Below are 18,096 nucleotides of genomic sequence, written 5' to 3'. Positions count from 1 at the left end.
TCAAGCATTACGGATTGATGCCAACAACAGCAACAGTGATACGGTATATGGTCATAAATTATATCTTACCTTTGCCATCTGGGCTTGCACTCCATTAGCTTTGAGAGATGCAACTGCCTTCTGTGCTGCAGCTGGACTATCAAAATCCACAAATCCATAGCCTGGAAAATATATATATAATAATTGCTGTTTAATTCTGCATTCATCAGCCATATCTCAAATGATTATAATAATTATATACAGTACATTGATGGAAGAAGTAAGAGTCAGTCCTATTTATTATGATTTAATATTTTGATTATTTAATACAAATAATGGAAATGTAATTCATAAATAGTTAACCAAAATTAGCAGTTCTGGGTCCCATTTCAATCTAAATTTAATAGTTAATTTTCTGATACAAAAATACATATTTTATATTTTATTTACACAGTACCTAAGGAATAAATTATATGAGTGACATCCATTTTCATTTTTTATAAGTCTCTCTCTCTCTCTAGATATATATACAGGATAGATAGATAGATAGATAGATAGATAGATAGATAGATAGATAGATAGATAGATAGATAGATAGATAGATAGATGATATACATATTATTTACTTTTCAGGAATACAAAAAGAATATTAAAATATTAAATTATCTATTAAAAATAAACACAAAAAACCCAAATTGAGTTTGCTAATGTTTTTACAAAACCAAAAAAAAGTAGTTTTTCCATGAGGAATTGTGATTATTTTCATCCTTAATCACAGGCAGTTTCCTCAAAACTATATTCATCTATTGTCGCTAAAAATGGGCATCACTAGACTACATTACAATGCTAGAGTATATTTTCCAAGGCAGCGCACAACATTCTTAAATGTCCTTTTTTGCTCTTCAATCCATCTGGTATGTCCAAAAATAAATTACCAGATCTTGCAGCAGATGTTTCATAGTGAGATATTTACAAAAGAGAAAAAAACAACTACAATAGCGCAAGCTCTGTTCAAACAGAAAAGCATGGTCACAAATCATGGCACGATACGGTTAACTTTTTATTGGATTTTCATAAGGACATTTTATTGTTTAGGAGTTTTTTGTATTATTGTTTTTACTTAAGTACCATCAAAGCCTCTACAACTTTGCCATACATCCTGGTACTAACATATAAGGCCCACCATAACACTGCTCCTCCATATGTTTCTGCCCTCATAAGCAAATACTCTCCTACTCGATCCCTGCGTTCTTCCCATGGGCTAAGGCTCTCCTCCTCACTTATCACCTCTTCCTTTTCCCATCCACAAGATTTCACTCGAGCTGCCCCATATCTCTGGTATCTACTTCCACCGAACCTCCACCCTCCCTCCCAACATTCAAGAAACATCTCAAAACTCACTTCTTTAGAGAAGCCGCACCGTCTTAGCTGCTAGAACATCCCTGTCACTGATACAACCACCTCAATACCTCTCGCCCTTTCTCTGTGCCTTATGTTTGTCACCCCATTCCCTCAAGATTGTAAGCTTGCGAGCAGGGCTCTTTCCACCTAATGCATCGGTTTGTCTTAGTCTGTCAATTCTCGTCTTGTCATACCCCTTGAATATATGTATTGTGTTAAGCGCTGCGTAAACTGTTGGCGTTATATAAATAAAAGATAATAATAATTATTAAATGCTTAGTAATTAGACCAGAGATCCCAGAGGTTGAGACTTCGGTACCCTGAACATTTTTGAAACCTAAAGGCAAATGACCTTTTAAAGCAATTTAAGTTCAGTGTAGTAGTTTGTGTTTGGAAAACAGTCCCAAGCCAGTTTATTTTATTGAATACCATCCTTGAATAATAAATCAGTGGCTTTAAAGAAGAAAGATTACATATATCGATTTCTTTTTAATGATACAAATAGAGGCTACTTCCTACTTCTTTCTATGTAATTATATTTTTTTAATTCCCCCAGATTTCATTTAAAAATGTGGTCATTTTACATTTTAGGGTTCACGCTGTATGGTCAAAACATAGGGGTATAACCTGAGAGCTCCCTTGAGGTTTCTTGAGGTACGAGTAATGTGTAAACCTAAAGGTAGGGGAAGTGAATATTACCACCGTCATTTCCTATTTCCAATTTTCCACTAAATAAATGCCCACCATATCTCTGCACTTTCTGGTTTGGCTCCACCTTTTACCCATTCCAAAGAAATGTGACAGGTGCTCTGTTCATTCATCTTTTTTTCAGTTGGTTCATGGTATGATTGCCATATTCATTTGAAAGTTTAATAGAGACAATGGACATTTTGGTCAACACCAATATAACTATACATTAAATAAATATAAATCTGTTTATAGGTCCATGAATCACGAACTACATACATTCCTCAGCTCCAGAGAAATATGCAGTTACAAATCCAAAACTAGCAAGATACAAATTATTCTTGTTTTACTTATGACCATCGCTGTTTTTTTTTCATTTATAATGAGACAAATATCTCAATAATACTTTGAGATGCACTAAAATGTAATTGTTTTCCTAATATAAAAACAAGTTACCGGCAATTCCCAATGTGATCTCAAATCCAGACAAGATATTAATCATGCACAGAATACTCAAGCTTTTCGAATTCCAGATGCTAAAGGCCATCACTTTACCAGACACAGCACAGTAGCAGAGCAAGCAGAACACCAGCATGGAGCGTCTAATTGTCGGATCTGTCCTTGAACCAGTTATTATTCCCCGTTGTCAAAAGGCATTTTGGGGAAAATATAAAGTTAAGATTTAAAAGTGATATATTAATACTGTTAGCAAACATTTTGGCCAGTAATTACTCACACACTAATGCTTCATGCTTTAGAAGTAGGTGGACCTTGAGAAAGCGGTCAATAGACGCATTGCATGAAACTGTATGAGAGAGACATGGTTTAAAGATGTGCAATTTATGAAGTGTAGCAGTTTATGAAATGTGGATATACTACATATGTGGATATTCTCCATTACTTTGAGCCATTGCTTTGTACATGTGTTGCTTGAGAATATTTGCTTAGCGTTATTGCTAAGTGAAACTACCAAGACTTGTTGAAAACAAGGGTGCCGGCAACAACGTTTCCAAACATCATCTTCTTCAAGCAGGGTGGACTGGAGATAAGATTGGGCACTTTCAACCCAACATCCAATAAATGACAGATGTGCGGCTGCCTACTTGATACACGCAGCTACATGCTAAGCTCTTACAGCAATAAAGATGGCAACATGGCGCCTGTCACACACTACTATCCAAAAGTTTGGGGTCACATATTGTATTTGGTTTTATGACACTTTCTACCTTTGCTAACATAATTGCAAAAGGGTTTCTAATGATCGATTAGCCTTCTAAACTTAAACTTGGATTAGCGAACACAACGTACCATTAGAACACAGGAGTGATGGTGGATAATAAAGGGCTTCTGTACACCTATGAGGATTTCCCATTAAAATCAGCCATCTCCAGCTACAATAGTCATTTACAACATTAACCTCATCTATACTGTATTGCTTATCCATTGGATGTCACTTTAATGGACAAAATGTGCTTTTCTTTCAAAAACAAGGAAACTTCTAAATAACCCCAAACTTTTAAATGGTAGTATATACATTAAAATGAGACAACTTTATGATGTATCAGTGTCTGACTTCTCCCTCATCTGCTGAGGGGGCACATTATACAAAAGGGGGGCTCTAGGCGGCAGCTTAATTTGCTTATCTCATAGCCCCACCTCTGTTATGGATGCAACAACATACAAAGTAGGCCTTCATAAATCCAGAATCATTACTTAATTTAGCTATGAGTGAACACCATTACAAAAATTAACACTGTAATTAATATATAATGTTAGGTTAATCGGTTCCAATTAAAATGACTGGTGGCGCAAATAATTACCAAACATGTTGAAATTAGAATTCATGCTAGTATTTATAAAATATTGATTGCCAACTGTAACTGGCAGCAATCCATTGGCAGCTGAGCAAGCATTCTTTGGAGCTGAGCAATGGTTTTTAGCTGAAGCAAAAGACTGCTAATATGTTCCTTACAGAGGTGCCAGCCACAAACAAGTGTTCTATTCCTCATGCACACAGAGATCCTTGGTACAGTATGTTGGTAAGTGGCTTAGAGTAATCAGACCTTTAATATGTATGTATGAACAATATATACCAGGGGTGTCTGACCTTCGACCCTCCAGCTGCTGCAGGACTACTTTTCCCATACTCCTCAGCCAGCACCTAAGCTGAAAGAGCATTATGGGAGATGTAGTCCTGCAGCAGCTGGAGGGCCACAGGTTGGACACCCCTGATATATACATTCAAAAATTCCCAAAGGTAACAATAACATTAGACATAACGGTACAGAAGGAAAAGAGGGTCCTGCTCTTGTGTGCTTACATTATATCAGGGGTAACCTCCTAATAGGTAACCTAGATATCTGCCTACAACATTGAGCTGGTAAGAAAAGGCACTTTGAACAGGCTTACCATGAAGGAATGAGTATGGAAGACCCACTGCTTATTTACACTATTGTCTCAACTCGCTGAGCTTCACTGAAACAGCACTGGGTAGACAAACCAGTTGAGAAAGGAGGATAGTTTGTTGAAGCATTCTAAAAACCTCATGGCTAGAGTAATTTTGATCGTCGACAGTTCAAGCAGTGTTTTACATATTGCATGTGGTATAACATACTTAAAATGGCGGATAGGAAAGAGTCTAGCTCTTTTAGGAGATGCATTGGATTTTAAGCTTTTTGGACTCATCATGCTCTTGACTAGGTTTATTGAAATACCAGTTATGTACAGGTGTTTCACAGCAAATGCAATGTCCTTATCCTGCAAGACAAACACAGCCAAACACACACCAAAGAGACAAGATCATTCCATGCCATTCACAGAATTATAACCTATGTCTCGTAAGAAGCATCACAGTTATGTCACAAATGAAGAAGTGGGCCTTTTAAATACACTTCTAGGAATGTATTGTGTCCTTTATTTATTGTGTCCTTTATTCATTGTGCCTTACTTTTTAGTATAGTGTAAATAAAATCCATTATCTAATCCAGTAATGTAATTGTTCATTCAAAGAAATAATTCTGTTTACATTTCTCTGAGTCTGCTATTAATGGTGAAAGAACTCCCCACTAACTCAAATATTTGATTTCTTTAGTTAAAACTTCTGTTTGATTAAGATATAAACCTGCCTAGAAATTAGCCATGTCTGGCATACACTAATTATTTTATGTAACGTACATGCTAAAACCTTTGAATCTGTGGGTTTGTATTGGATTTTCTAGAACGGAATATAGCAAACTTTAATTCTTAAATAATTCCAGGAACTAGAGATCTTAACATTTCGACCACAAAATACATACCTGCATTTTATACTATATCCCTAATGCTTCTAGGACCTTAATAGATGATATATCTAGATACCATAAAATCTATTTAATATGTATATAATACACACATACATTATATGACCAAATGTACGAGGACACCTGACCATCACACCTATATGAGCTTGTTGGACATCCCACTCCAAAACCTTGGGCAGTAATATTGCAGCCTCCACTCTTCAGTGAAGTCTTTCCACACGATTTTGGAGCATGTTTTGGGGAATTTGTGCCCGTTGAGCCTAATTTGTGAGGTCAGGCGTTCATGTTGAATGAGGAGGCCTGGCTTGCAATTCATCTCAAATAGCTCTGTGAAGGCCACTGAAGTCCTTCCACACCAAACTTGCCAAACCATGTACTTTATGGACCTTGTTTCGTCACAGGGGCACAGTTATCTTGGAACAGGAAAGGGCCTTCCCCAAATTAGTGCCACAAAGTTGAAAGCATACAATTGTCTAAAATGTACTTCACAATAATAGCACTTAAAGTGGACCGGGGCTGATCAAGCAGGGCGGGAATCTTACAAACTGACTTGTGGCAAAGGTGGCATCCTATGATGCTTATAAAGTCACTGACTCACTTCTGTGTAAGTTATACACACCAGGACCGCAAATTATATGGCCAGATTATCATCTTAACAATTACATTTTATGCTCAGGGCCATGAAGGGTCAAAATGTTAGGCACTAATATGTATTATAGGGCATCTGATTTGGTAAATAAATCTATTTCTGATGAGTGTGTAGACAGTAACTGATTTTTTTGGGTTACTACAGTATATGAGCAGTCCCAACAGAAGTCTATCCTGTGAGCAGCCATTACTCTCTTGACTGATTATACCAATATACTGATTGTCCTATCGGTGCATATCGGCAAACATTTCTTTGTCTACAGACATATGCACATGTGGGCATATACACAATACTCGGTGTACTTTTTTAAAGTCTTTTATTAGACAAGACACAATACTATATTGAGTTGTTTCTCAATTATTGTTACCCTAAAAGATGAGTGTGGTCATCTATTAGAAACAGCTCGGGGGAAACACTAATAATTACAAAATAAAATAAAAGCTGTCACTGTTATTTGAAATTCCTTGATATTCTAAAAATCATGGTTCTTTTATAATGACGGGTTCCCCTTATAACCTATCAATACCCAGCTGCTTTCTTTTTGCTAAACTATCATATTTTTTATTTAGTGAAAGCCCTGAAGGCTTTTTACTCTGTGCTTTTCCTAAATGCTCTCATTAGTAATGCAATCACTAGCCTTTCCCTGAAATGTAATATAAATGTATTGCTCTACCTCTGACCTGCTGCAACAAATGGATTCCGATTTGCTTTATTATTTTCCGTCAGTCTGTCATATCAAAACTGAGAAAGGAAATTATTACCATACTCACTTATACTGTAAGCAGTAATTATATTGAAGGATCTAAAACTCGGTTCTCAGAACACTAAGGATAAATTCCTTGCAAAAGAGTCCAGGCACTTGTTGTAAGCACCATTTTTTAGGGACAAGGTGGATAGAGATGGGTACAAAAACCAAAATGTTCAAATTAGAAGAGAAACAACAGCGAGCTGAGCTCTGACTTGTATTGCCATGACATGTTGATAAGCCGGGCAAGGCAATTGTTGGGTCACAGGCCCAGTTACAACCATTGGAGGAAACTTTTGCAGAAACTTTTACTCACTCTCTGTCTTACTCTTACCAGCCTTATCGCCTAGAGAAGCGGGTCGCCTAAGACCATCGGAAAACACATATTTCACAATATATAATTACATAATTTTATGGTTGGGGGTCACCACAACATGAGGAACTGTATTAAAGGGTCGCGGCATTAGGAAGGTTGAGAACCACTGGCCTAGAGGCTCTTCCATTTTGCGGAAGGGCTCCAGGAGACATTCTTAAGTACGCTGCTGGGTTGGAGTAGTGGCGTCAATAGATTTTGTGCCTACAGGCCCATAGGATGTTAATCCAGCCCTACAAAACTCCTCAATGTGGTTATCTTGGTAAAGCCTTCTTGTAATTTACCACAGACTGCCCTGCAACTTTCCATCTTGTCACGAGCATCTCGCAAGAAAGAAAATGTATTCAACCTCATTTGAACTAATGTATCAGACCTGCAAGCAAGTTTATTAATTCATGTTATATTATGCATTTTCCCTGTGTATATACCAAATATGTATTTCATGGGACTTATATGTTTTCACATAATGTCTACTATTAAATGTCCCTCTGGCCTCTTGCTACAATAGCTCCCCCACTTTTAAAAGAAAAATCCCTGCAATTATTTCCAGCCTGCTAGCCTCCTTGTAACTCACCCCAGGCTTCTTTGCAGCTCACCATCTAGTCCAAAGCTGTAACCCACAAAATCATGTTTATTTTATTTATAGAGTCAATTTTCTGCAACCACTTACCCCTAATTACTACTTCCACAACTGAATTTACCCATCTGCTTGCATTTCCTCACACATGGGGGGCACCTGCCTGGGGTAAATGGACCAGGCCTACCCATAAACAAGGGATCTTTGCCTATACTGGCATTCTAGAGCATATTAGAAAAAATGGAGTGTACCGGTTTGGGGCAACAAACAGGCTTCTTGCCTTGGGTGCCCGTTGGTCTAGGACAGGCATTAACCTCACTCCCCTTACATTAAACCAAAACTAAATTAAACAGTGATAATCAAAAACGGGGATAAGCACCATTCAGACAACTTTCCTGATACAATGTGTACAAGTATCTTCCCAACCACATGGAACATAACAGAAAACAAATATATTTTGTGTAGGAATGGTGAAAAAAATGTGTATGACTGGACTCTTGCCTTAGAAAGGGAGTTAGTCCTGCTCTCTAGGTGGTAAAGTATTCTTATCAGGAGGTCCACTTGGAGAATAATTGGCAGGAACAGATATGCTTCGAACAGAAAAGCAGGATAGAAATGCAATGAAGCCTCACACGAGGCTTGAAGCTCGCTGTTCCCTCTGCTGTGCAAAAAGCTTTGGGGTCTGGTCTGCAGAGTAGAGCATCGGGCTGTTTTGGGGGGAAATGAGCTCAGATGTGAGGGAGAGACCTAACCAGAGAATCTAATGGTAATCTAAGAATATGTACACGTAATCACTTAACACCAAGTATACTAATAAAAGGAGGGAAATACTGCCGACTATCTGAGGAAGCCAAATAACAGGTGAAATGCACCGGTGCGCATATGGAATTATGTAATACTGAACCAGCAAGCACTGTGACTCCCACGAACGGTCACTACTGCTTATGCTACCATCCTATAGACTGTTTCTGGACAGAGAAACCACATATTACCTAGATCGAACTTTCATATGTATAGATTTTTTTATCTCTAGGAAAAATTGATTTTTAGAAAATGTATTTATTAAAAATGAGCTTTTAAAATAATACTCTACACCCTTCCCTCCCTGATGTTTGTCCGTTACAATACCGGTTTACGTCGGCGAATAGCGGAGGACAGTACACATTGTCTCAGGAAAGTTGTCTGAATGATCCTTATCCCCATTTTTGATTAGCACTATTTAGTTTAGTTTTGGTTTAATGTATCTATTTAATTATTCTGATCTCGACACTAGGTAATTTTATTTACCTTTTGATTGCTTTTATATTTACAGGATATACACATATTGTCTGATGTGTGTTAAATGCCTTGTAGCCTGTATTGTAATTGTATTACTTTCTTTACAGTAATTACATTTTATTATTATTTATTTACTATATTATTACTCTGAATTTGTAAGCACTACTTTACCTAACCCGCTGTGTTCAACTTATTCATTTTCTCATCTGCTTTTTACACCTCTTTTTGCCTCAAGTACGCCTCTAGGATATAAACTCATGAGCGGGACCTCATAAAGCTGCATCATTTGTAGGAGCTTTGAAAGTGTAAACTCATGGGCAATCCCCTGAACTCCTGTTGTATCTGTATGTGTGTTTTTTGTTACACTTGTTAATCCTCCACAGGTAAATACGATAGGATACCTCACTATATTGCTTTTTGTTTTCTTTGTAGTGTAGTTTACCTATCATTCAAAGACCAAATATGAGTAACTATTCCCATTGTTTTTTGTAATATCCACTTATTAAGTTTTGCCAAAAAATTTAGTTATTTGAGCTTGTGAATCTTTAAAATCCATACACACACACACATATATATATATATATACAGGGCCAAGACATAGTGCCGCCTGGGGCGAAGTTTGAAATGGCGCCCCCCTGCCGACGCCACTGCTCATTACCTACCCTTCCTCTCCCTACCTTCTCATTATCTACCCCCATCCTTCCCTATTATCTACCCTATCTCCCCCTTTGTACTTCACTTACCTTCCAGCAGTCCTGCGGCGAGAGTCTCCCTGCTCTGCCACGGTGCGCGCTGCTTTACTGCTGAGCACATATATATGTGTGTGTGTGTGCCATTACTGTTAACATTACATGTGTTGACCAATCTGCTTAAATATTTTAGGACAATATCATAACTGTGATTAGGGCACATTGAAATGTACATAAAATTAGGAAATCCGCATTGAGCCTTAAGGACAATGTATAAAACAGGAGTCAGTGACTGTTTCCAAATTTGACCTTTACGCCTGTTTGGAACAACATTGTGCTTCTTACTCCATCTATGGTTATCCATGGCTTTTCTTGTAAATAACCAAGTCTTAGACTCTTGAGATATAACACATTCAATAGCCTACCACCTATTCTATTACAGTGACTTGCAAATAGTTCTAGTAGCAGCCTTTCTGATTTATTTTACTTCTCTCTACATGGTGCAGAACTTATCTGGGGATATTTTAAGAGGTCACATATGTGGAACAGCTCTTTAAAGTCACCTACATGCAAGCAGAGGTTCCAATTGTGGAAGCCCTGAAGACAAATAGTTAAAAGGGCTGCATGACTGGGGTCCGGCCTATTTAATATTTTGTTTAGTTGGTAATGGGGTCACTTCAACAGCTATCCAGCAGGTGTCGGTACTTTTTTGGTTTGTACAGTGGGCCCTCTGAGCTGGTGATCGGCGGCTAGGGGGTTAAAAGAACATGTGTTTTAGGGCTGGTTTGGCCGTGAGTGATAGGTTTGCCGGAGTCTTTCCCTCCATTTATGGTATGTGGGCATTCTAAAATGTACGGTTATTTATCCACTCATGTTAACTAATTTCTTAATTCATGTTAATAAAAGCTGTGGCCTTCTCAATCCAAATTAAAGTTATCTTGTGTTGTTCTTTACTTTTAATAATTATAAGGGAAGGATAATTGAACTTGCCTAAGTCATGATATAACAGCTGGAAAAGTTCAACTGGACCACTCATATATTGAAAGAGACTAGAATATTTTCTGCCCTAAACCGTGAGACCCACAGAACTTGCTCATTGCCAAGAGTGAGCTGGCCAAAAGAACAGTGGGAAAATTGCCAGTTCTCCAAAGAGAACAGCGTGTGTGCCTGACTATGTGAATGTGTGTGTTAGTTTGTGTGTCAGTGTGTTTGTGTGTCTCTGTGTAAGCGCGGAGTATGGAGGGGGCACTCAGCTTTACATCTACCCTTAGCAAGAAGTTGACAGCCCTTGCCTGCTCATTGTCGTTCAGAACAAAGGATTGGGAATAAAAACCTTGGGAAATCCTAGGTTTAGCTCCTTTTACTCCACAAATGCTACTGGTTTCTACACTGTTAATGGACTGAAGGAGGTAAGGATTCAACCAGCGGAGTAGATACAACCTAATGTGTTATTACTCCTCTATTAGTTCTTCAAACTGAAGGACTCTTTTAGTCCTTCAATATTTAAGGGTCATCTCAAGGTTATTGGACCCAATACTTTTGGAAAATTAAATGATACATAATGTCACATCTGTTATCATCAAGCACAAAAATGAAAATGCATTCAAATATATTTAAATATTGCCCTTCTTAATTGTCCTCGGTCACTGCTCTGTGTACATTTCATGGGAATTATCTGTACAAAATGTTTGTTTTTAGAAGTGTATCTAACTGATTAGTCTCCTTTCAGCTTCACACTTGTGAAAGCTGTAATCCAATCTCAGTGGAATGCCTCCCATCCCTTATAACAAACTTTATTTTTGTTGACCTTCTAGAGCAAAAGTCAGAGATAAGCTGGAAACAGGAGATTGGAAAAGAAAAATAATGTCCCCTTAGATCCCCCTTAATTTATAATTAGAAAATACAAAAGGGCGAAATTAATAGGATACTAAATAAATCCTTTTCTTGGTAATCTATGCATTTTAATTATATGGAACCTCATATGCAACTCTCATCACTCTCAATTAGACATTTAGGTTTAGTCACTACAGCGCAAGTGCGTGGAAAGTAAGTTAACCCTTAACTAAACTGTCCTTTTTCATCAATCAATCATTTTAACGCTCCTAAATTTACATGAATTGTCCTTCATGATTGATGATTGATTAGATGATTAGTTTTATGAATAAAAACAAAACCTTGCATGTTGTACATTCCCAGTGGGAATAAAGTAATTATTAGATCCAGAAATAAATTATGCTAATTCACCTGCACAATATGCTTGCTGATGAGTATGTTAATTTAACATGGGGTTAAATTTCCCTGGAGTATATGTGTTAATACTCATGATTATAATACATCATCGGGAACCATGAAAACATTTTAGCAGATGACAGAAAACTAATTTTTAAGTGATGAAATCTGTTGAATATCTTTTGGGATGTTAAATGTTACATTAATTAACTCTTTTATGAAGAATTAGCAACAAAAAGGAAGTTTCCTATCTAGCGACGTATATAAGGCTACGTCAGATAATCCCTGGTGGATTTCACAGCACAGAGAACCAGAGAAACTATCTTTGGAGGTAAAAATACAGTCCTAAATCCTCAGATTTTAAGCAAACATCTATGTTTTGGAACCACTTGAATGCGGTTAATCTCTGCTTATTATAATATTAATGCCATTTTGCAAAGACACAACTTCAACAATACAGTCAAATGCTCAGAGTACTTGTGTATTTTACTGTTTAAATATATTTATTTCTTTTTTTATCCTCAATCAACAGTAGCACATCATGCGACATTTACACTAGCAATGCGTAAAACCACCGGAATATCCAGCAACTAGATGGCGTGGAAGGGTCTACATGCTACAAGTACAAATTGGTATCATCTTCTAAATTTCTATGGAACACAGTAAAACACACAAACACCAACAATGTCTCAATAGTAAGTTGGGTAGTTGTAAGCGCATACTTTAAACTCTGAGGCCCATGGAATCTACTTACCAGCAAATCAAGGACATTCCAATATAAATCTTGGTATAGTGGACAGCTTTTGTTATGGTAAAACCCACTAGAAAGTGGTGGCTCTACATGAGCCTCTCTACTTTGACTGGCAAGAAGGCATATGGCTGGATATCAAGAGAGGGCCGGTAACACTGGGGAGAAGTGGTTGCACGGGATAATTTGGTTGCCAAAAGAAGGTTAATTTTCTGCTTTTGACTCCTTTGATCATTTGTGTTTCAGCTGGATATAGGCAAGAATAACTTAAATGCTACTGGGATGTCAATATACCGTATGTGTTTCACTGGCCTTGTGTAATAATCTGGAACATTGGTAATAACAAAGAGGAATTGCTTTTAATTGAAGTATGCTCAGACCTCATCTTCACTTGTATTGCTATGGAAGGACATTTATCCAAAGTAATTCCAGTGAACTGTATATAGTTCACATAAATTGTCACCATAATATAGGAATTTCTATGATGTCTGTTTGTATATGGTTTCCATACATGTAAAGTACAACACAAAAATATGGAAATATAAAGAGGCAAATATTTATTTGCTATTGCTTTTATATATCACAATCAACCACAAAGTACTGTTAACTTCCCACACACATACACAGCAAAATCTCTAAAGACGAAAAGGCATATTATCCATCTGGCTTTGTCTTGCATGCATCTACTTTTGACATGACCCTTATGTCTCACCTTGGTATATTTGCTATGCGACATATATGTCATTTTGAAGTTCCATTTCCTAAACCTATGTGTCATGTCTTAGTTGGATACATAAATTCAACAGAAACACACATAATCTTCTCGTCCCATCAGCCACAACAGATGTGTCTGTTTATATCTGGCCTGCTGCCTTCAGTCACCACCAAATGGCCACCTCACTGGAGGAATCAGGTACCTCCCAAATGGTCCTAATCTGGTAGCTTCCCAATCTAGGCGTACTTGCTGCCAGTAGCCTGTGGCTTAACAACCAAGTGAACCCTCACTTCTTCATTCAGCGACTTGATGCCTTGCATGCACACAACAAGGGACCCAGGTGTCTGTTGCTGTTAGCTCCTAAGGTAAGCATGGGTCCTGGGGCCTATGTGCCAGTGTGCATGTGCACGTATGGCAGTGTTGAGCTAGGCGTTATGGAGACTCTGCAATAAAGTTTGCAGGGAATAAAACAATATAGTGACTGGAATCAACATGTCAACTCAAACTAACAAGGTGTCCTCAGAGGTTATGGAAATGAAAGTAGTCAAACAAGATTGAAAGAATGACAGATATACACAATAACTTCTCAGCAGATGTCTTGAGGAATAACAGTAAATGTGTACAAAAATGTGTTATGCACATAAGATGACAGACAAAACAGCACTTAAGTTTTAAAACAGAGTTGAAAAAATGTGTGCATTAAGTGCTACTTTTCTTCTTATATTGTCTTCTTCCCCTTTTGACCTCCAAGTCATGTCTATCTGCCAATTATTCTCCAAGCTAGAAACACAACAAAAACCTGGCTATACTATATTATGCAACTCATTCTGACTCCCCATGACTCCCTTTTCTTGGATTATTGATACAATTGTACCATAGTGCTATTTTGTAACAATCTGGTATATTGCCTATATTGTAAATTCATTGAAAGAAAACGTGGTACCTAAACAATACTTATTGTGAGCATAGACCATATACATTGGTCTATATATTATATTATCAGACTTCTATACTAATTCGTTGAGCAACAAAAATGGTTTTTGATTGGCTTGTCATATTGGCTATTTATGACATCATCATGACTAGAGAGTGAGAGATCCAGCAAATCTATGTATTTTTTAATGCTCACTCAATGTAAACCTATGTACATAATGGTTATGATTCACTTATTGTGATTATTTGTATTATTTGTTGTTTGTCAATAAAAGAACCAATGAATAAAAAATAATGCTATTTTTTGTTTGCCAATAAAAGAACCAATGAATACAAAAATAATGCTTGGTACATTTTAAGACACCATGGCATCCTTTTTCAAGTGCGTTTGAGCACTGTGGGATTACATGCAGCCTTGCAGGTAAATGCCGCTAATTGTTACATTATCTCAATGCACAGTTAATATAATGTTTAGTTTCCAAAGGGCTGTCAAAACACTGTAATTACATTTTTGTTTTGAAAATTGAGCTTCTTTTTCTTGTTGCGTTTTGATACTCCCATTCATCAACCATACAGGTTTTTTTCTCCCTGCTTAATTAATGTGCAACTGTAGCCATGTAATTAATCAAACAGCCTTCATGATGACATGTAATATCAGTGGGTAATATTGCAGCCATTCTGCTGAAACCTGGTAAAAAAAGTTCTTGAAGGTTGCTGGATAATTGAAGCTCTTACACATAGTAATTTATTTGTTAGCATCAACAACTTACACCTGAAATCTACTATTCTGTCTTACCTGCCACTCTTTTATACACTCAAATAGAGCCTTCGACAACCGACTGACAATGTAAACTTCAAGCGAAGTAATGGTGGCACAGCCTTCCAGGAGTGGTAGAGGTTAAATATGAATTTAATGGTGTTATTCTACCTACACTGCTTGATTTAACACTTTTATTACTAAAAACATCATAAAAATATCCTTCCCTGACATTTTAACCATGTATAGTAGAGCCCTGTGAGGGACTGCTTTTTTAGTCCCGCTCCCGCCCGCTCACGCTGTTTTGAATCCTGCTCCCGCAATGTGGGTGTTCCACTCCCGCCACATTTGTGGCCAATCCCGCCCGCTCCCGCCACATTTGTGGCCAATCACGCCCACCTCCTTACCTGATTTCCCCGGCAGTCCCGCAGGGCTGCCCTCGAGTTGTTCCCTCACAGCATCTCTTCTCTTGCTCCGCCCAGGAACAAGGCGGAGTCACAGGAAGTGATGTCACATCACGTGACTCCGCCTTGTTCCTGGGCAGAGCTAGATAGGATACACTGTAATGGAGCAGCGAGAAGGCAACCTTGCGGGACTGCGTGGGATCACCAGGACCCTCAGGTTAGGTGCCTGACCGCCTGCTCCCGCCCGCAGCCCCAGAAAGACCACCCGCGCCCGCAAGCGGGACCCGCCTCCCAATGCAGTCCTCTAATTTATAGTTTTACTTTATTCAGGAGGCTCTACTGAATTCTCATGTGACACAGGAACAGGCACGGATAGGTTATTGCCAATTTATATAGTAAGTTTCCCATAATGTGATGTGGTAATACATTTGTTTATGAAACACCTAATCCAGTGGCAGAGTAGCTTTAATATTCTATTTTAAAGTTACCTTTTATTTTTGTCTCTCTGGGCATGTACACGGTATTTATTTCATTCTTTAGACTGTGCGTTACATTTCTTGAGACGTGTCTTAAGTACTTTAGATGAAGTTTTTAATACGTATTCTTGATCAATCCTCAAAGTGCAGTGGATTTCAAATTGGCAATCAGGAAACCAAAATAGCAAAATAGGCAACCTAATCCTATTTCTTTAAAATACCATGTGTGATTTTTCACATCTATGTTTCTACAAAGCAAAAGGACTCCAAGTACCTTGTCGATATATATGATGGCTACGATGGAATCGAAGGAGTTCTTCCCTTATCAAGTGGACCACAGATGGAGATATAAATATATTTGGCTTTAATATTCCAATTTAATAGGACTACCTATTAATTTATTAGAAAGATGTTACTTGATCAAAATGGACAAAAAATATTCTACAAATTGCTCTACAAATGTTGCAGATAAAAAATGTGAAATATCTCAGATTAAATTAATCTGCTGACATTACATATACAAAATAGATTGGATTAAAGACCAAATATCCAATGGAATGGATACAAAGAGTGAATGTTTTTTTTACCTGGACCCAATTTCACCATCAATTAATACCAAACACTAATTTGGCTGCATTGGTACACATGTTACACCCAACCATGGCAGACTACAAACCAATAGTTTATCTTTGAAACCAACATGTTTGTCATGGCAAGAAATATGTAGAATGATTTTATTACATACCATACTGCCATTTACCTAAAATATACGCCTATAACCTTATCGCACAAGAACAGACTGAATTAACATCTGAAAAGAAATTGTTGACAGCAGCAGTTTAAAAAACATAGTATCACTATGAAGGCAAGCACAAAGACCAACATTTGGTGTGTTGCATGTATTCTCAACGATCTGTATAGAAACGAGACGAAAAGCAAAAATAGCAATATTTGGGCACATTTTACTAGAAATTCTTAACATATTATCCAACGTTCCAACACACATCATGGTGACCCCGCAGAGAACATAGGGCAGGTAAGGCTGCCTTAATGCAAAGGAGCGTGCTAAATGGAATAGTAGAATGAGGAAAGTGAATGAAAGGAATGACATGACCCAATGGAAGATGACAGAGAAAGACTGAATATTGTGAAAATGTCATTAATGGGGAAAAAAGGCCATTTCACAGTAAGGACCGTAAATATCTGGTACCTATGGAGATGGTGAGCACATTCTAAGAAGAAACTGGATTTCATTTTGGTAAAAGGGATATACAACAGCACACATAGTAATTTAAATGCAAATGTAAAAAATAATTAAAAAGATAATAAAAATATATATGTGCCACCCCCCCCCATTAGTGCAGCTGCATTGTTTTTTTTTAAAGATATTAGTCATATAGCTGCTTATATTTGGGCTGTTGTCTCTCCCTGAAAATATGAGGGCTTCTAGCAGCTTAGCAGGCAGTGTCAGCTTACCATATAAAGGTCATTGTCTAAAATTAAAGAACCAGAGGCTTAGATGTAATGTAAAGAATTTAAATACCCTCAAATCCTACCTCTCTGACCGTACCTTTAGTGCCTACTTCACTAGAAAATGCTCCTCTCCCTACCGCTATCTGTTGTTGTTCCTCAGAGCTCAGTTCTTGGGCCTCTACTCTTCTCATTCTACACTTCTATCCTTGGAATACTGGTATATTCCTTTGGCATCCAGTACCACCTATACGCAGACGACACCATAATCTACATTTCCTCTACTGACCTTTCACCTTCTCTACTAACCCGCCTCACTGACTCTCTTTCTGCAATTGCATCATGGATGGTGTCCCATTAACTGACGTTTACCATCTCAAAGACTGTCCACAATTCTGGACATCCCTATTACTGTAGGAATACTGGACAGACTAGATAGTTTAAATGGTTCTTATCTGTTGTCAAACTTAAAGTTTCTATGACAAAGTTTGGTGTTGTACTTTACATGTATTGTACAAAAATAAAGTGAATATCGGCGCTTCTAATAAATATTTTGATATATAAAGTGAGTATAAATAGCTGCCAGCACTTGACACTTAACCCCTACGTGACAATAAAACAAGCAAAAGATAAAGTGCAGCGCTCAGTTTGTAATAATTCTATATTAATAGTGTTATGCAATACTTG

General features: G+C 37.6%; 1 protein-coding gene across 1 annotated transcript in view; it reads right to left on the bottom strand.

Annotated features, from left to right (window-relative positions):
* RBMS3 (RNA binding motif single stranded interacting protein 3) overlaps positions 1-18,096 on the bottom strand; it is a 233,661-nt gene that overhangs the window by 120,191 nt on the left and 95,374 nt on the right. Inside the window, exon 4 of the mRNA XM_053467792.1 lies at positions 70-161. Within this exon, the coding sequence (XP_053323767.1) occupies positions 70-161 (92 nt within the window). The remainder of the gene's footprint in view (positions 1-69; positions 162-18,096) is intronic.

The sequence above is a fragment of the Spea bombifrons genome, chromosome 5 (genome assembly GCF_027358695.1).
Source record: "Spea bombifrons isolate aSpeBom1 chromosome 5, aSpeBom1.2.pri, whole genome shotgun sequence".
Classification (NCBI taxonomy): Eukaryota; Metazoa; Chordata; class Amphibia; order Anura; family Pelobatidae; genus Spea; species Spea bombifrons.
This window is presented reverse-complemented; position numbering and strand designations above follow the sequence as displayed.